This window comes from Myripristis murdjan, chromosome 16 (genome assembly GCF_902150065.1).
Source record: "Myripristis murdjan chromosome 16, fMyrMur1.1, whole genome shotgun sequence".
NCBI lineage: Eukaryota > Metazoa > Chordata > Actinopteri > Holocentriformes > Holocentridae > Myripristis > Myripristis murdjan.
Genome location: NC_043995.1, coordinates 20,010,001 through 20,028,385, shown reverse-complemented (window position 1 = coordinate 20,028,385; position 18,385 = coordinate 20,010,001). Strand labels below are relative to the sequence as shown.

The 18,385-nt window shown below is 43.4% G+C and overlaps 1 protein-coding gene across 1 annotated transcript in view; it reads right to left on the bottom strand.

Annotated features, from left to right (window-relative positions):
* Positions 1 to 18,385, bottom strand: part of LOC115373388 (CUGBP Elav-like family member 3) — a 30,060-nt gene that overhangs the window by 779 nt on the left and 10,896 nt on the right. Inside the window, exons 4-13 of the mRNA XM_030071749.1 lie at positions 8,219 to 8,267; positions 7,556 to 7,684; positions 7,356 to 7,435; positions 6,382 to 6,540; positions 5,820 to 5,964; positions 4,527 to 4,676; positions 4,333 to 4,398; positions 3,256 to 3,360; positions 2,975 to 3,118; positions 2,513 to 2,675 (exon numbers count right to left, since the gene is read on the bottom strand). Coding sequence (XP_029927609.1) covers positions 2,548 to 2,675; positions 2,975 to 3,118; positions 3,256 to 3,360; positions 4,333 to 4,398; positions 4,527 to 4,676; positions 5,820 to 5,964; positions 6,382 to 6,540; positions 7,356 to 7,435; positions 7,556 to 7,684; positions 8,219 to 8,267 — 1,155 coding nt within the window. The 3' untranslated portion in view covers positions 2,513 to 2,547. The remainder of the gene's footprint in view (positions 1 to 2,512; positions 2,676 to 2,974; positions 3,119 to 3,255; positions 3,361 to 4,332; positions 4,399 to 4,526; positions 4,677 to 5,819; positions 5,965 to 6,381; positions 6,541 to 7,355; positions 7,436 to 7,555; positions 7,685 to 8,218; positions 8,268 to 18,385) is intronic.

Here is an 18,385-nt window from a genome sequence, read left to right as displayed (position 1 = left end):
GGCACGTCTGGGAGCTATCACGGCTTTCACCAATCAAAATCCCCCTATCTTGTCTTTGCTTGTCTTTAATTTTTGGTGGCGAGTAGGTTAAAACAAGAAAGCATCATTCACAGTTGTAAAGCTCCGTCTTTCAACAGCAATAAAATCATGGTGCTTTAACACATACACACACAGTGTCTGGGTCATGCAACTCAATACAGTGAAAATCCATTAGATGTGTCCTGGTGTGTGTGTTTGTGTGCGTGTAAGTGTGTGGGCATGTGCTTGCGGGGGTGTGCTTGTGTATGCCAGTGTGTGTCTGGAGGTGTGCATGCATGTGTGTGTACAAGATACAGTATTTGGGGATATGTCATAGGTGTGTGTGTATGTGTGTGAGCTTATGAACATGTGCTGCACTCATGTGCCTTGGATCATGGCAAGCAAACAGACTACTACCAACATGCATCACTCTCTGGCATTTGCAGTATAGAAATTCTGGGTGACGGTTTGAATCGCCCTAAGCTCGAGGCAGCAGGTTTCAAGGTCAAGAGTTCAGCTAGATCTAGGCATTATATAGGTCCATCAGATGAATAGACCTACTTATTATCCAAAAGGATTTGTTATGTAAAACTAAGTCAAGCCATAGACTCAGTGTCCTTTATTGATAATGTGTGCTGCCATGTGAATGCGCCTCCATGCACTGACCTGACAGCAGCCAAGTACGCTCTCTGCTTTAGTTGAGGTTAGCGTTTGTGCAGGATAAGCTTGCCTCGAATCGACGTCTGACAGAAAAAGTCTATTCTGTGTGTTATATTTCTCCCAGAATTCCTATAATTGAAGGCTGTTCTCCAATAAGCAAGAGGCACTTGTTTTTCACCATGACAACCACATACCATTTACCTCAAAAACACCAGCTAGGGGGATGGAGTGGGGAAAGAGAGAGGGGATAGAGAGAGCAGGTGAGGGGGGGATAGAGAGAAGAAGAGAGAAGGGGAATGGAGAGAGGAGAGGGGAAAGGGAAGTAATACCACAAAAGCAGTGACAGAGGATGTAAAAGAGACCGAAAAGAAGGGCCTAAAAAAAAGGAGCAAACTAAAAGTGCCACATCAAAGTGTGTAACCAATCAGAATCCAAAAAATACAAAATCTGCCTATCAGAGTGCAGCTCAACAAAGTGCATTCTCACCCCCAAAATATGGTGTGCTTTTGTCAGAAATCTTGAATAGCCTCCCCTGTTGTCCTCCTCTCCTCTAACCTGTGAGGCCCATGTTTTAGGCTGTAGTTTTGACTCACATTCAGATTTAGAGTGTTGCCTGCTGTGCTGCATAATCATGCAGTGGCCTGTTGTCCAACATGGCCTGCTGGGCTGCTTCCAAAACAGCACAATGTAATAACATGTAGGCTGTGTTACATAAAAAAAAGCATAATAGTTTATAGCTTCTTCTTTCAAGATATTTCCTTTATCTAACACAGTAAACTGTAGGGCTGCTCTTTACATTTCTCCACCAGTCCACTATGGAAGCCTCCCTGTACAGCTGATCTATACAGACACCCATACACCTGGTAATTATTATGCACTGCTGTGTTACACACTAATCGTGTAACACAGACACATTCACATAGACCCCACGCTCACTGCTTAACCCAAACAATTTGATCAAATGATAATGACACCAAACAAAACACTACAGAAACTGATCAAAAACAAAGCTGCAAAAAACAACGAGCATTGCTACAGAATTTATCAAATTACTATGCAATGATCAGTTATATCAAATATCCAATCAAATTGAGTACAGTCCTGGCTATTTACAGTTATTGATCAGTATGTGCACAGGTCAATACAAAATAAAGTCACAATGCACCAAACACAGTCTGTGGTCACTACGGCAACAGGACATGCAGGTCAACGCATGGCCGGTTGCTCGAGGTGACAGAACAAAAATCGCCAAGGGCAACCAACACAGGCAATCAATCGCCACAGCAACCCAAACACAGGCCAACCAATCAACTTACAACAATGCGAGAGGAAGGGGGGGTCAGGGCTTTATCGGTCACTAGGCAACCATTGCCATAGCGATGGGGTCCTCGCGAATTATGATTGGACGGAAGGATCTTGGGTGAGGTAAGTTGCCGTTTCAGGAAAAGATCAAAACAGCAGGAAAAGAAAATAAATAAGAATGTGAAAGAAAATAAAAAGGATAACAATATTTTAGTATTTTCATTTTTTTCCTGAGTTGATTAAGCTGTTTTATTCTTTTATTCTCACTTATCCTTCCTCACTATTTCATATTCATTGATATTTCATGGTAATGTCTTTCTCAATAACTTTGTAGCATTAATTACCATTTTAGAGTCAAAGCCACTGTTATCTTGTCCTTGTTTTTTTTCCTCTAAATTAATTTCCCTCTCCTGCTCCCCCATTTTCCCTTGCCTCCTCTTGCCTCATTCCTGCCCTCTCTGAGATACAACACCTCACTTCTGTTTATCTTTATGTCCTGCCACTCGTCTCTTCCTCCCCAACACCACCTCACCTATCTTTCTCTTTACTTCTCTTCTCAGCAGCTTCTCAATACGGACGGTTGGCGTCTTTGGGCCTTTTGAGCTGCACTTTCAGTCTTTTCATGCCGATCTGGAAGCCATTCATTGCCTGGATGGCAGTCTGAGCACTGGCTGGGTTGTCGAAACTCACAAAGCCTAGGACGGAGAGATAGAGGGAGAAAGAGAGGAAAACAGAGAAAGAAAGGAATGTTATTTTAGTACAGGGCTCATATAAAATAACCTTCCTTTGTCTGTGTGTGCAACTTCCCTCCCACACCTCCTCCTCCCTTTATCTCATCTTCTGGGTACTGACAGCAAGAACCAGCTGCTCCGGTTCAAAATGAAGATTGATAAAGCCTTATCCCCTACAAAACCACCACCTGTCTTTTATACTCTTCCCCCTCTCTCTGTCTGTTATCCCTCCACCCTCTCCCCTCCGTCTCTGGGCATCTCACCGAAGCATTTGCTCTGGTTGGTGGCGCGGTCAACAAACACCTTGGCCGAGATGACGTTGCCAAAGGGCAGGAACATCTGCAGCATCTCGGAGTCACTGAACTCCTGAGGCAGGTGGTATATGAAGATGTTACAGCCCTCCGGACCTGGGACACACACACATACACACACACACAAGCAAGAGAGATAAGGGATCTGTGTGTGCATGCCTAGTGATAAACGACTTGAAATAAGAATAAGGGAGAGAGGGGTGTGGCCCCAGTCAGACAGGAAGTCACATCACCTTCTCTCTGCTGCTGTTGCTGGGGCTGCTGGTGTTGCTGGGCAACCAGGGTTGGCTGCTGTGGGAACGGCTGCCCAACCAATCCGTATGCAGCAGGGTACGCCGCTATTGGGGGAGACAGACAGTGACATGATCTGATTGGGTAAAAACAACAGGTGGCAACATACCAGCGCCCAATAGCATCGGTTTGTTCGAACTGAGCTGTCTCCTACTGAAGGTGAAAACTATTAAGTGTTTCCAGTCAGCCGCATGGAGCTACTCAGCAAAACAAACAATGACATTGTTGAACTGAGACTGGACCCACACATCACAGCCCCCCTTTGACTCCATGAACATTAATTTTGTGTCCAGACTGTATCTCGACATAATTTAGCCGGAGTACATTTTTTACCTGACATTAATGTGTCTCGTGTGTCGACAAGAACTCGGACAGCTTGCTCATTGCCAAATTCACTGCGCATATTGTGTCATGTTGAAATATATCCTTCCTTTAGGAAGCTTGTGATCTCTTGGATAATGGCATGATTATATGCACGACCACAGGCAACAGCTGAGAAGAAGGCAGTTTTATGCAACTGTTAGTAGTTTTGCGAGACCAAACTGACAGCAGACACCTGGTCTTCCCTGTTCCATGTCCACAGTTAGCCTGGCTGTCCATTTTAATAAAATGCCATTGTTAACATTCACAGCTAATGTTAAGATAGGCTATTGTTCGAACTCCCTGCCGTCTGACTGCCTTGCATACATTTCTTAGTTGGATCTGCATGCCAGCTGAATGTGGACTAGAGATGCAATAGCGGTCACATTTTTTCATTACTGGGTTAATATCTGTCTGTTACTGCCTTTTGAACTTTGTCATTCTTCAAAGCATCCTGGGTGCATTTACACCCAGATCTTTAATTCATTACATGTCTGTGTGTCTATCGTTGAAACACTCAGGATATGCGGTAATATTAGCTGTAAAAGGGATCATGGTGAGATCCAGAATATTTTTGGTGTTATCGGGAGATTTATATATTTCAAGAATGCAGACTAAAATGATACCTGAGTGCTAATAAAATCTGCCTGTGCACCAACCTGTGTAGTGTTGCATGCCTGCGTACGCCTGCTGTAAGGGGTCCAGGGCTGCTGCTGGACTCTGGGCTAAAGAGAGAGGAGACAGAGGTAGAGAAAAAATGTGAGGCATTATGATGACAAAGCATGAATTCCTTTAAGTCATGTCCCTGGAGCCAAATTACAACCGTTAATGCAATTCTCAAAATTAGTTATACCTTGATATGGGTGGACGCCATTGGTGTATAGTGTTTCTGTGGCTTGTTGTCCGTTGGTGGGGGCGGGCACACTGCTGTAACCATTGACCCCTATTGGGGGAGGGAGTGCTGGCACAGGTGTTGCTGCGATGGTGGGTGGGGTGTTTGTACCTACAAACCAGGAGAGCCAACGACAAGAAATTTTGACTGACGGTGACTAAAGTTATATAGAAGAAATAAGAAAGCAACATAGTACAAACAGCAGGAAAAAAATGACTTCTAACTAACACTGAGGAGAGGGAACAGACTGCACTGCTGAACATAAATAGAATAATTTAACAACACCTCATATGACTCATTATATATATTTTTTTTGTAAAGTCTCCTTTCGGTTCTTTCAGTGCTGCTTTATTGTTTTACTGTTGTTGTTGAGTGTAATGAGACACTTTGGTGTGATATTGCACTGTAAATAAACCTTGACTTGACTCATTATTTAAAGAGAACCGAGGGTTCAGAGACATGAAGAGTAACACTGAGTATCCATACACAAAGCTTATGTTGCTTGCCAACCATTTACTTGAAAATATTGTCCTGTGTTTTGAATATTGGCTGTGTTTGCAATGGATGCAAGTTTTGCTTTCATAAAAGCGATGCCTCATTAATAAGTAAACTTAGCCCCAACCACACCATGATTTCAGACATCGTCCTACATGCTACAGCTATTTTATTTTGTTTAAATATGCATTCTGTAATATTGTTTGGATCAAATGAAAGGTGGGATACGTTTTGTGATGTTTTTGAAAGGAGCTTAATCAAGTAGACAGATACTATTCATCTAGTTAATGTCTGTGTTGGCTGCTTGAAAATTTGTGTAAAGGAGCCAAAGAGGCCCATTCCTCCCCATCATTATGCTTGCAAATTCTGGCTGCTGACCTACCCACAGTCCCCTACAACATTTCTGTTTTTGCTCTTGTTTAAATGAATCAGGAGGGTCCCTACACCTGGGAGGTTCTCTCTCAGTGAAATTCATTGTAAAGAACCAAGAAAATAAGAGTACTCTCACGTTTTGAGCTAAAACATAAATCTAATACCTGGACACATTTTAGTTTCTATTCAATATCTTTTGGATAATTAGATAATAATAATAATAATTAATAAATAATAATAATTAGAATTTGTAGACCGGCAAAAAAGTGAAGAGGAAATCAATGTAAATGTACATCTGTATGCATGTTCATATATGTTTGTATACCTGTGTGTGTGTTTGTGTGTGTGTGTGTGTGTGTGTGTGTGTGTGTGTGTGCGCGCGCCTACCCGAGGACGGTGTGATGGGTGTAATGGGTGTGGCGATGATTCCATTGGCGTTGAGCGCCGCCATCTGCTGCATCTGTACGGCGGCAACTGTTGCCACGGGAGACAAGTACGCTGACTGGGCAACCAGGGCCTGCTGTTGGACCAGCTGTAGCGAGGAAAGGAATGAGAGAGAGAGAGCGGGAGAGGAAGGAGGGAGAGCGAGACAGAGGGAAAAACAGAGAGTGAGAGAGTAGAAGGTACAGAGAAAGGAAAGAGAGAGAGAGAGAAAAAGAAAGAAGACGGGACAGGGAGAGGGAGTGATGGAGGAACAGATGAATAGAGATCTAATTACAAGGCCATTATGTCCTGAGTCAGTGGGTTAATGGTTGTGTGTTGCGGGAAAGCTAATGCCAGATGACGTATATTCTGTTGTCTGGGTAATAACATTATCCCCAATTAGACCACTGATAGCCTCTTCAAACTTATTACATCCTTTCATAAGCACAGCACTTCCCTTACAGCCCCAGTGTGTATATACAGTGACTGTTTGTGTGTGTGTGTGTGTGTGTGTGTGTGTACTGACCGCCTGTGCGTTGACGGCCTGTGTGTAGGCGTTGTAGGCGGGGAAGTTGAGGGTCATGGGGCTGAAGATGCCGAGCTGGGAGGCCACCTGCTGCATCCTCCTCAGCCCCCGCTCCTTCTCTGTGTCAGCGAACTTCACCACCAGACTGGACGACGCTCCCTGTGAGCACAGAGACAGAGAAAAGGTTTCACTTGAATTACAAGTGATGCGATATGTCATCTTCTTTACGTGTTAATGGGACTGGGGCTCCATGTTTTATTAATTCACTCATTTTCTCTACCCACTTAATCCTTTTAAGGTTCACCGGGGGATGGAGCGAGCAGCGAAACACCCAGGACACGTCGCCAGTCCGCCGCAGAACGAATACAGATAGACAGGCACTCACAATCCTACCTATGTACAGTTTAAACTCTCTAGTCCAGCTGACCTGCAAAGGAAACCTCTGAAGAATATTCAGATTCTACACAGAAAGGGTCTGAGATCGAACCAGCAGCAACAGTGCAAACCACTGAGCCACCATTATTGTTTCCTGTTAATATTATCAAATGTTAATATTAAATGCTTGTATTGTCATAAAGATGCAGTAAGAGCTCAAACAAAATCTCGTCTCCCTCTCTACAAAGCTTAACCCTTTGAAACCCGGCTTGACGTCAGATTTCTTATGGTTAAATGCTTGTGATTTAATCCTTTGACACCTGGGCAAACTGCCTTGATTTCTTTCAGAAACATAGAAAAAAGGCAATGTGCAACTACAAGACACAAACAAGAAATTAAAAGATAGAGGAAGATCATCTTGTTGGATGCTCATCGCCTTTTATCTGTGTTTTCACAGATTGCGAATCTGCTCAGGTTTCAAAGAATTAAGAGAAAGAGTTAAGCAAAGTTGGTGTTTTGGTGTGTTCTTGCCTCGTTTTGTGTGTGTGTGTGGGTGTATTTGCATGTGTTTCGTAGCTACATCTACGTCCATAACTTACAGGCAGTGTGCGGCTCCCGTGCAAACTATTGATGGCAGCCTGGGCTTCAGCGTGTCCCTGGAACTTTACAAACGCACACCCTGCAACGTGATCAACACACACAGTCAGTCACGACACAGTGTTACATCAATAACTGCCATGAGGAACATGTTCATCAAAATCCCAAGCATAACTCCTGTGTACACAAATGAATGCGTTACCTTTGCTGGTGCCGTCAGGTCCTCTCAGCACAGTGCACTCGTCTATGCTGCCAAAGGGCTCAAACAGCCTTCTGACGTCATCGTCGCTCTGTTGCTTTCCCAGCATGCCCACAAACAACTTCCTGTCCTCTGAGGAACCGAGGGATCAAGGAGGGAAAGGAGGAGGGGAAGGGAGGAACATGCAGAAATCAGTTTTCTTCTCCTTAAATGTTATGGTCACATCTTCTGTCTCTATATGTATGTATTTAAGACAATATGTTAGAATGTATGTATTTATGTAAGTATGTATGTATGAATCTGTCTATCTATATATCTGTCTGTCTGTCTGTCTCTTGGCATTTTTGGGGGGGAGTTACAATTTTTCTCCACCAGGGAGCAGCATTCTCTTCAGAGAGAAACAACAGAGGAGGGGCACAGTGTGGTGTGAGTGTGTGTGTTTGTGTGTACGCGTCTGTGTATCTGTGTCTGTATTTGAAATCATAAGGCCAATCAACCCAATGTGACACCAAGCACCTTACTTTTCCTCTCTGTCTGATCCATCTTGACACCTGCCCTTCCCTATTTCACACCCTGTGTATGTGTGCACACATGCGTGCATATATCTGTCTGTATGTGTGTGTGTGTGTGTGTGTGTGTGTGCATCAGTGTAGATGTGTGTCTCACCTCCTCTCCCCTCGCTGTCGGCTGGTTTCACCTGGATTGGCCGATTCATCTGAAGGACAAACAAGAAGAAACATTGAGACAACTGGTCAACATGAACATGAGTCCTCCCTGTCTCTGTCTTATGTTTTTATTTCAAAGAGGGTGACCTGACACCTGACACACACACACACACACACACTGCCATGATTTCAGCTATACTGTATAGCCTGATGATGTGTTATATGCTTATCAAGCTATGGGAAACACAGAAACACTATAATGTGACAAATAAATAGACAAAGAGAATTTGTTTAATTATATACATCTTTTCTCACCAAATATTTTTATGGCATCAATAAATCCAATATTATTGGAGCTACTTATTATTTAAAGACACTTGCTTATAAAATACTTATTTTATAGGATGTGATGTAATGTAATGTTATAAAATCTGTATTGTTTTTCTGCAAAACTGAACATAAGTAATATTTTTTCAAAATCCAAACTGGAACAAAACATTGAAATGCATTTTACTACATTTGTGACTCCGTGTGTGTGTGTGTGTGTGTGTGCGTCCATGTTTAAGTCCCTGACAAATCAAGGTTAGCAGGTGACAGGTGTGTCTGAACTCTGTCCCAGGCTGCTCTCTTTCTATGTCGAAACACACACCTCACTATGTCTGATCACTGACACACGCACACACACACACACACACACACACACACACACAGAGCGAAGTAGTAGAAGGGATTGAGAAGTGATGAGATTAAGAATGCGGGCCAGCTGATCTGGATTACAGAGGCAGTAGGGATTAGATGAGGGACAAGAGAGGGCTGAGATAGAGAGAACAGAGAGAGAGAGATTGTAGTGGGATGAGAAGACGAGAGTGTGAACGGAACAGGCACAGTCAGCTAAAAATAAAGGGAGAGAGAGGGGAGAGATAGTGAAAGAGAGAGTGTGTGTGAGAGAGAGAGAGTGAGAGAAAGAGAGACAAACAGACAGAAAAAGAGTGAGAGAGAGAGAGAGAGAGAGAGAGAGAGAGAGAGAGGCCTAGGGGACCCTGACTGAGAGGGCAGGTGGAAGGCCAAGAGGAATCAGAGAGTGAATGAAAATGTGGAAGAAATGCATTGCAAAAGGAGTGAGAGAGAGAGAGGAAGAGAAAGAGAGAGAGCGGGAGGATGAAAGCAAAGCAGCCCCTGAGAGGATGAATAAAAAAAAGAATAGAATGAGAGAGGGAGAGAGGGAGGGAGGGAGGGAGAAATGGGGCGTAATTCAGTCGTGACTTACTCTGTCTAAAAAATGTCACGACTACCGAGATCCAGCGCTTAGTCAGAGCGCCAATGCATGCATGCGCGCACACACACACACACACACACACACACACACACACACACACACCTTCTCCAAATACAAAATCATACACGACCTGCAGACACACAGGCATGCTCTCACACACACAGACATACACACAAAATCGTGGCATATATGCAGGTACACACAGACACACAGTGCTTAGTCATAGCAATGAGGCAATGAGACAGAGTGTTAATGCCAGAAGGATGGGGTGGGGGAGGAGGGGGAGGAGAAGGGCTGCAGAGTGATGGCGATGAGAGGAGAGGAAGAGCACAAGGAAGGGAGAGGGAAAAGACGGATGGATCCAGAGGAGGGATGGAGGGAGTCCCAGAGAGGGAGGGAGAGCAAGGTAGAGGGGAGAAGCAGGGGGCGTGACCAGAGGAGGAATATCGATACAGAAAGGGGAAGCAAAGGGAAAAAAAACAACTACACAGCAGCAGCGCAGACACTCCTAGATTCCCATCGAAGCCATGTTGTTTTCAATTCCCAGTCAACCGGATATTGGTAAACTACAACCAAACAGGAATTTTCCTTTATTTTTCCTCTGCTGTGCAGACAGCCAGAGTTTCCCCTGTCTCTGCTGTCATCAGACTGTAAAACGGTAATAAGTAGTGCCTTGTTACAGTGACAGACATAAAGTGATTGATAGCAGCGGTGGTGAATTTGCACTGCCCACTGTCACTCACTAGTCAGCAGTTCCACCTTGACCTCATTTGCTTTTTTTTTTAGTTTTTTTTTTTTAAATGCTTATGAACGGCGTCTGAATGCTGCCTCATTTAACACTTTGAAAGCTGAGCAAATTCACTTGGTTTCTTATGGAAACATGGGGAAAAAAGGTGATGAACAAATTAGTAAGCAATTGTAGATTGGAAATCTACAGTTATTATAAATATAGTATTCAAAATAGTTACAAGAAAATTACCATCAAATTACCATAAAATAACCACAAAAAAGAAAAAAAAAAAAGATTACAAAGTTAAGTGACTTTAAAATTGATAATTTAAAAAAAAGTGACTTTGCTCAGCTTTCAAATGATTTGTATAGACATGCATACAAGAGACACAAACTTCTTGGTTCATTTTGATGTAAAAAAAAAAAGAAGAAGAAGAAGAAGAAAAAAGAAAAAGAAAAAAAAAGTATTTCTCTTAAAGATTCCCCTCACTTTTGAAATGATGGCTATGCCCCTGGTTGTACCCCACATCTAAGAGGAGGAACAGAGGGATGGAGGGTGAGAAAGGAGGACAGGAGGGGAGGGATGGATTGGGACGGGGGGTGGAGGAGGAGGGGAGGTAAGGGCTGGATGGAGAGAGGAGAGGTCCCAGTGGGGTGTTAAGGCAATGTAATGAAGCTGGTAATTGAGGAGAGGGCAGAGCAGAGAGAGACTGATCCATACATTTGATTAATCAGCTCTTAGCTGTCACCACAAAGCTATTGATCTAAGGCAAGGCCATTACATGGACACACACACACACACACACACACACACACACAAATGTATGCATGTATAGGTACGAGCATACACACACATGCAGATTCACATAAACACATATGTATGCATATAACCCACTCCTACACACACACACACACACACAAGGTCTGTGGGGCAATAAGTAATGTCCAGTTTTGACCCTATACCTTTATTGACTGCAGCTGTCAGCATGTACACAAACACTCAGCAAACACACACACACACACACACACACACACACACACACACACACACACACAGTCCTGCCCCACAGTCTTCTGTGACCTTAGATTTACACTGTCTGTCATCCTTTCATCCATCATATCTCGGTCCTGCTGTTACTGCTGTCCGTCCGTGCCCCCATCCATCTTGTGCTATCCGTTCATTGATCAGTCCCGTCTTGTTCATTGATGTAAGGCTGTGTTGTAGATTGGGCTGATTGTAGCAGGATTTGTGTCCACTAACCCTTTCTCTATCCCTCGCTCCATCCATCACTTCTTCCATTTCTCCCTTCATTAGGTCTATTCTGGCTCATCGTTCTGACAGTAACACAGATTGAACACAAAAACCTAATGATTCCAAACAAAGGCGATTTATCAATGTGCGTGCCTGATGGAGTGTGTATGTGCATACAGCGTAGTGCCCACTTTGATGTTTTAAAATAAGCACACAGCGTGCATTTTGTATGACGCCCGAGGAAAGATGGGGGGGGGGGGGAGGCGATGGAGACGGAGAAAAGGAGAGGAGCGGAGCGCGGAGAGAGGCGAGGGAGAGCAGGTGAGAGGTGCACGTTGCTGCTACGAAGACAACACAATGGCATTGGAAAATTGGCATGGCAACCATCTCGTTGTCATGGCAATCATATGATGGCACACTGGGTGAGTAAACAAGGATGCCCGTTGCCAAGGGCGACTGTTGTGCTCTTCTGGTAAACAAAGAATTTGTGCTGGGGAATGCTTTGCTAGTTTTGCACTACCTTCCCCAGCGCCTTTCCCAACGCATCCCATTTTTTAGCATCGTCAAAATATTAGAGAAGACAAGGAGTGAATATGGAGAGGCTTGTTTGAAATGGATGTGAACAAGCAAATGAAAAAACATGAGAAGTTTGTGAGAATAATGGAGGGATGAGGATGGAAAGAGAATGAGGAGGTGAGGGTGAATGAGTTCAGAGTAAGGGAGGGAGAAGGAGAAGGTGATGGAGCTGAATCTATACTGTGGTAGAGTAATTGAAATTCCCTTGAGCCAAGAGAGAAAAATGCAAATAAAGTACAGACCCTGCTGCTCCAGTAGCCAGTCACACTGTACACTGCACTCTCTCTCCCCCTCTGTCTCTCCTTTACTCTAACACACATGAACAACCGCGCACTCCTTTCAAGTCAAATTATCCTCTAATTACTCACATTCCAATTAAGACTTAATTAACACTAACCATCTGCAATCGCACACCCACACTCCCACCCATGCACGCACACACGCGCACACACACACACACATACACAATGCACACAGACTGATTTCATAGTGTGGTACAATCTATCTTGGTGCGAGGCAAGATTCCTCCCTGGAAGCCCGGGTTTCCATATCTCTGAGGAATGTAAATTGCGCACACCGCCATGGAAATGAATGAGGACGTGATGTACGATTCGCGATGGTGTGTGAGTTCGCATGACCACTTACACTCATGTCCAGTCGTACATGCATGACTAAAGCCTGCATGCAAACACAGCTCCATTTGCAAGCTGGGGTGCCAGCACGAATACACACAGCACATGCACACACACTCTACTCACTCGCTACTCCCCACGCCCCCTACGCCCCACCCCACCCCACTGTGCACACAGACACAAGCACATACTACACACATACAGTTAATCTTACTCCCTGCAGTAATGCAGAGAGGATTGTGCCAGGATTAGGGGATATTAAATCCTTGGATTATCCAATCAAATCGTATTCTACCCCCTCCCCCACCTACGCACAATCACTGGACCAAACCATCGCACCGCGTCATGAGGGGAGGGGGTGGGGTGCATATGTAAATGTGTGTGTACATGCACTGTTTAGAACAAGGATTAGGAAACAGTGTTGAATTGATGTTATCATTTTGGTCTTTTGATTTTTTTTTTTTTTTTTTTTTTTTTTTTACTCCCCACAAAACACTGGAGGGCAATACTCCGCAAAGAGAATGAAATGCTCCCGCAAACGGAAACAGAAAACTGATTACAGTGTAAAGCATGACAACAGGCAGACAGACACACACTTACGCACATGCTCTCTCTCTATCACTCTCTCTCCCTCACACAAACACAAACACCCCCCTTCCCCCTCCGTCTCCCGCTGGAACGCTCCATCCACACAATTTCAAATGTCCATTTTCCAGAGTGCACAAGAAAGGGAAAACTATTTTTATCCCTTCCCCACTATCTAGTATTATTTCTCCCTCTCCCCTCTCCTCGATTTCCCTCTCCCCATTCTCAACTCTATAATCCCCCCCACCACCTCCCATACTGGGCCTGATGACGCTGTCATCTTTGCTTTTTATCTTTTTCATCCTCTCCCTTCTCTCTCTCTCTCTCCTCTCCCTCCCTCTCTCTCATTCTCCTCATTCTCTCCATTTCGCTCTGACTCTCTCCCTCATTTGCGTTCTCCATCAGTGCTATAATATGCCTCGAAGGCCCCACAACTCATTATCATCAGTGTACTAAGCCCTTATGTCATTTTTACAAAAACAAATAGAGATAAACAGGAACATGGTTGACCCCATATTTTTGCCTCATGAAAACAAAAACATTTTCAGATAGAATTACATGAATTGTGAAGATAAACTTCAACCTTTTATGAAAGCAGAGGAAATGCTGTTGAAGGCCACTTTAATAATCATTTTAACCCCGAGCAGCACTAAATCTATTGTCTCTCGTACAACAGAAACCATATGTAGGAGCATTCTCTCATACAGGCTAAAATAATTAAATGTATCATCGATGTAAGAATTTTGCATGTCTTTCAGAGTGGATGTGGCGTGTGTTGGGTGCATATGTGTATGTGCATTTGTGTGTGACCAATCCCATAAAACCTAGCATGCAACACCCTAACTCTCTCACGAAGCACCGTTCCAGTTTCCACCCCGGCAGCTGGATGTTGAGATTGAGACATGAGAAATAAAGAGAGAAGTGAGTGAACGGGAAGGTGGAGCGGCCCAACAGAACGGCTCCACCCTCCTCCTCCTCTCTCCCATCTCTCTCTATCGCACCACGCTTGTCTTTGCATCCCCCAGGTTACCTAGCAACCCGGCATCTCGCTCGGCTCCGTTGCCAGGCAACGGGGGCCTGCAACCATAATACAACCTCCTGCGCGCCCCATCCCCCTGCTCTCATCCCTCCTCCCTCTGTCTTTCTCATTCCATTCTTCACACCTGAGAAGTCTGCCCTCCTTCTCCTCCACTCAATCCTTTATCTGGCTGTTAACCCTTCATCAGCCTCTCCACTGGAGCATGGATTACCGACATATTTTCTTGTCTCTCTCTCTCTTCCTCTCTTTATCTCACTCCATAGTAATGGTATCAAACCGTGCATAAAGCAGAACTAACTACCCTGTTGATCCGTATAATATTATGCTGTTTTTGTCAAACCCCAATGAGAACACTCTGTATGCAGCAGTGGAGCACTCACTGAAATTTGATCCTTTGGATTTAGTCCAACATAATCCAGCAGCACTATAGTGGATAACTGTTAGACCTATGCACTTCGACCTTCTTTCTATTTTAGGCAATATAAGTCTTTTGGGAAATGAGCTTGTGAATTAAAAAGGCAGCAGAAAGCCATACAAATTCATGATTGCAAAAATCGCATATTTGCTGAGATTACATCCAGGAGAGAACAAGTGCTTGGACTGTGACATATTTTCGGATGCTCTGGCACTTGCAGGCTCTTTGCTCTTTTCTTTGCAGTTCAAATAATACAAACACTGTGAGTTTTAGGTACATGCAGTCAGCCTTTGGGGCATTTTTATATATGCCGGAGCAGTAAAATGGCTGGTATTATTTTCATTGGAGTATTTTTTTTTACAATTGCAATATGACATTTTAACAGTTAATTTGTCATGACTAATTTCTTAAGAACTATAGTACATTCTGGTTAAGTGCAGTCAGGGTAACGCGGTGTGAATAAATTATTAGTGTGTGAAATGTCAAACCATGTACCATGTGGAGAAAGCTTTGCTTTTTTGTGACTGTTGATAGTTTTTTTATATATATATATCTGATTCAAATATGAATATCGTGAGTTACAACACTGTCTGTACTTTCTGAACTATTCTGATTGTCAAGTCTTGGCACGTAAAGCACATGGGCCAAATAATTGTGCATCTTATGATATGTAACGTTACTGTCCAACCTAAATGTGCAGCTTTTATTTTCCAGACACAATTAACTCTGAATCTTTAATTGTTTTTCAGGAACTCTGTCTTCACCATGAGGTGAAAATACACTCACTCACACAATCAGTATATTTTGCAGAGCCCTACACATACTTGCTCAAAGATATATTTACCATAAAATATATCCAATCCTATATAAATATAAACTAAATCCTATATAAACCATATCTCATAAACACTAGTTCATACAGTAACAAAGTACAGTGTAGGCAGGTTTACAACAGGTTATCGTCTAAACCTAAAGCCTATATGAATGAAACAAACCTTATGAGTGTATACAGCTGAAATCTTCACAATTATGTCGCCAAGGCAACTGTCGACGGTCTCTTGTTACACATTAGCAAACCAAAGTGTAGAGAAACGTACAAGCCCTATTGTCCTATTCTCCTTCGCTCTGCTGCGGTACGGGGTGTTGTAAAGAGGACTGATGTCAGCTGGTGTAGTACGGCAGGATAAGGCTGCAGATAGGCCTTGTGCTGTGAAAGGACCATTATCCAGACAGCAGGTTGAATTGTAGTTAGAGAGGAGATTTCAGAGCGGAGGTCACACCCCAGGTGCCACCAAAGTCCTGTCATCCCCTAGCCAACCTAATCACACACACACACAGAGACACACACGCATTCAAACACACACACCAGTGGCCCCCTCTGACAGATGTCTCTGTTTAAACTGACAGAAGTGCCTCCTGACTCCCTACCACGCCTCCACCACCCAGCAAAACCCCTTTCTTCCACGCACCGCCACACCTCCCCCCTCCTTCACGCTCATTATGGCAAACTTTTGTCTTGCTTCCTCCTTCTCTCTGCCCCCTGTCTCCTCTGCTCCTCCCCTGTCTCCCCCTCCCCCCGTCCATGTCTATACACCCCTATTCACGCCAAACCTCTTCATACCCCTCCTTCACGGCACTCAACCCCCCTTTCATTCAGCAAGTTCACACACTCATTCAGCCCCTTCATATAGGCCTACTCTATCTGTCCATCTCAGTTCAGACACATTAATATTACATGCTGAAACACGGTGACTGGAATGGAGGTGCTGGGTTTTAGTCAAACACAATCCTATGGAGTGAATGGAACACGTCATCTGGTGCATTAAATCCTTCTCATTTCATTTGAGCAGCGGTTTATTTTGTTTTACTTCAAATGAATGTTTATGTCGTCCATTTTGTGCTGAGTAAGATCCAGTCGAGCCTGTGTAAATTATTACATAAAACAGGAAAAAAAAAAAAATTCCTTCCATCTCACTCTCTTTAGCTGTTAGTTTAAAAAATAATAATATAATATTTTATTTGGGGACTCTTATTGTGGCTCTAACCATCGCACTGCTTATGACTGACTGACTGTTTTTATGCTGGTTATCCAAGACCTGAAACCTCCTCTATGGATTACATTGTCAGCTACATGTGCAAAATGTAAAGTGATGTGAGGAAAGTGTGGCTGTCAATCTAACAAAGGAGGCTGTTTTTTCTGAATTCCAAAAGACGATGTTAAAGACCTCACTCAGCCTGACAGTGTACATGATTTCATCCATTCAGTGTGCACACTAAAAACTTTGAGTTTAGGACACTGGTTTCTTTGTCCTTCCCATCAGTATGGAAGGAATTTACCATGGACTTTTCAGCTTTTCATGTCTTTCAACAAAGGCTTTTTGCCTTTAAAGGCATTTGCCTTTAGGATCACGGTGCACAAGGATTGAATTGGCAACATGTCCTTTAATAATTTAATAAAAATATAAAACATACTTTACATAATCTGAAATGACTTGGGTGAGTCCACATTCCCGCCTTGGAGAAGTCACTGATTTTTAAAAATAAGTTTTATAGCAAAATATTCTCTGACAACAGCTTTGTACTCAACTCACGATCAAGCAGCTCCACAGCTGCATCACTCATTGCGCTTAAAATGTGCACACACACTTTTTACGGCTTGGGGTGTCTTAGTTCTTCTGGACTCTGAAGGTTACATGCAAATTGTTGATGATTCCAAAGATACTTCCAAAGAAGCACTGAAAAATCTGTACTTTGATGTATTTCTTTGATCATGAGTGTCAGGCCATTAAGAACTGCAGGCAGTGGGAAACAGAGGCCACAGATACTCCCACAACATCCCTGGACACCCCGTCTGGCTGACGCATTAACTGCTGCCAGGATGGAAATGACGCATGTTACCTGGAATAACATGGGAGGGATGTTGGCTCTGCAATCTGGCTCTGCAAATCAGTGGCACAGCTCAATGATCAAGGCCCTATCCATGTGCGAAAAGCTGGGAGCACTGGGCATCTGTTAGAGTCAGCACATTTAAGTGATTTCTTGGCACACTCTGTGCGCCCTGGCACTACCTTACCTTCTTGATAATTCCTTAAAAACCTGACCACATAAAAGGCAGGACAAATTTTGTGTACTTAGTAGTGGAGAATCATCAAATTGCTATCCCTGTTACTTGGACCTACTTTGCAGTCTAACTCATTTCCTTCAAGTTTCTGTGTCACAACAGTTCATATTCTATTTTGTGTCCTGTTTATTGGAGTTTATTAGTACGCAGATTTCTTTTATTTACAGCACGAAATCAATCACAGTGCTAGAAAAGGTGCTGGGTTTCAATGTGAGCAGGAAGTGCAAGACAGGAGCTTAACAATAAGACAAATTCAGAAATTGCATATAATAAAGTGAAGGTGGACATGGCTTCATTCCATATTTATCACCTCTAGAGTACATCTTGTAGCACACTGCCTGTACTGATGTCTAACTGCACAGTGGGGTGCACATGCAAAATAAAAATGAAAATAAATAAATAAACAAATACTTCACCCCCTCTACAGTGCATAAGTCAAGGTTTGAAGTGAGCCCTAAGCTGTTAGAACAAAATATGTACCAATGCAGTGTCAGAGGGAATAATAATAATTGTAACTGAACAGTCCCATTCTATGAATTTGGA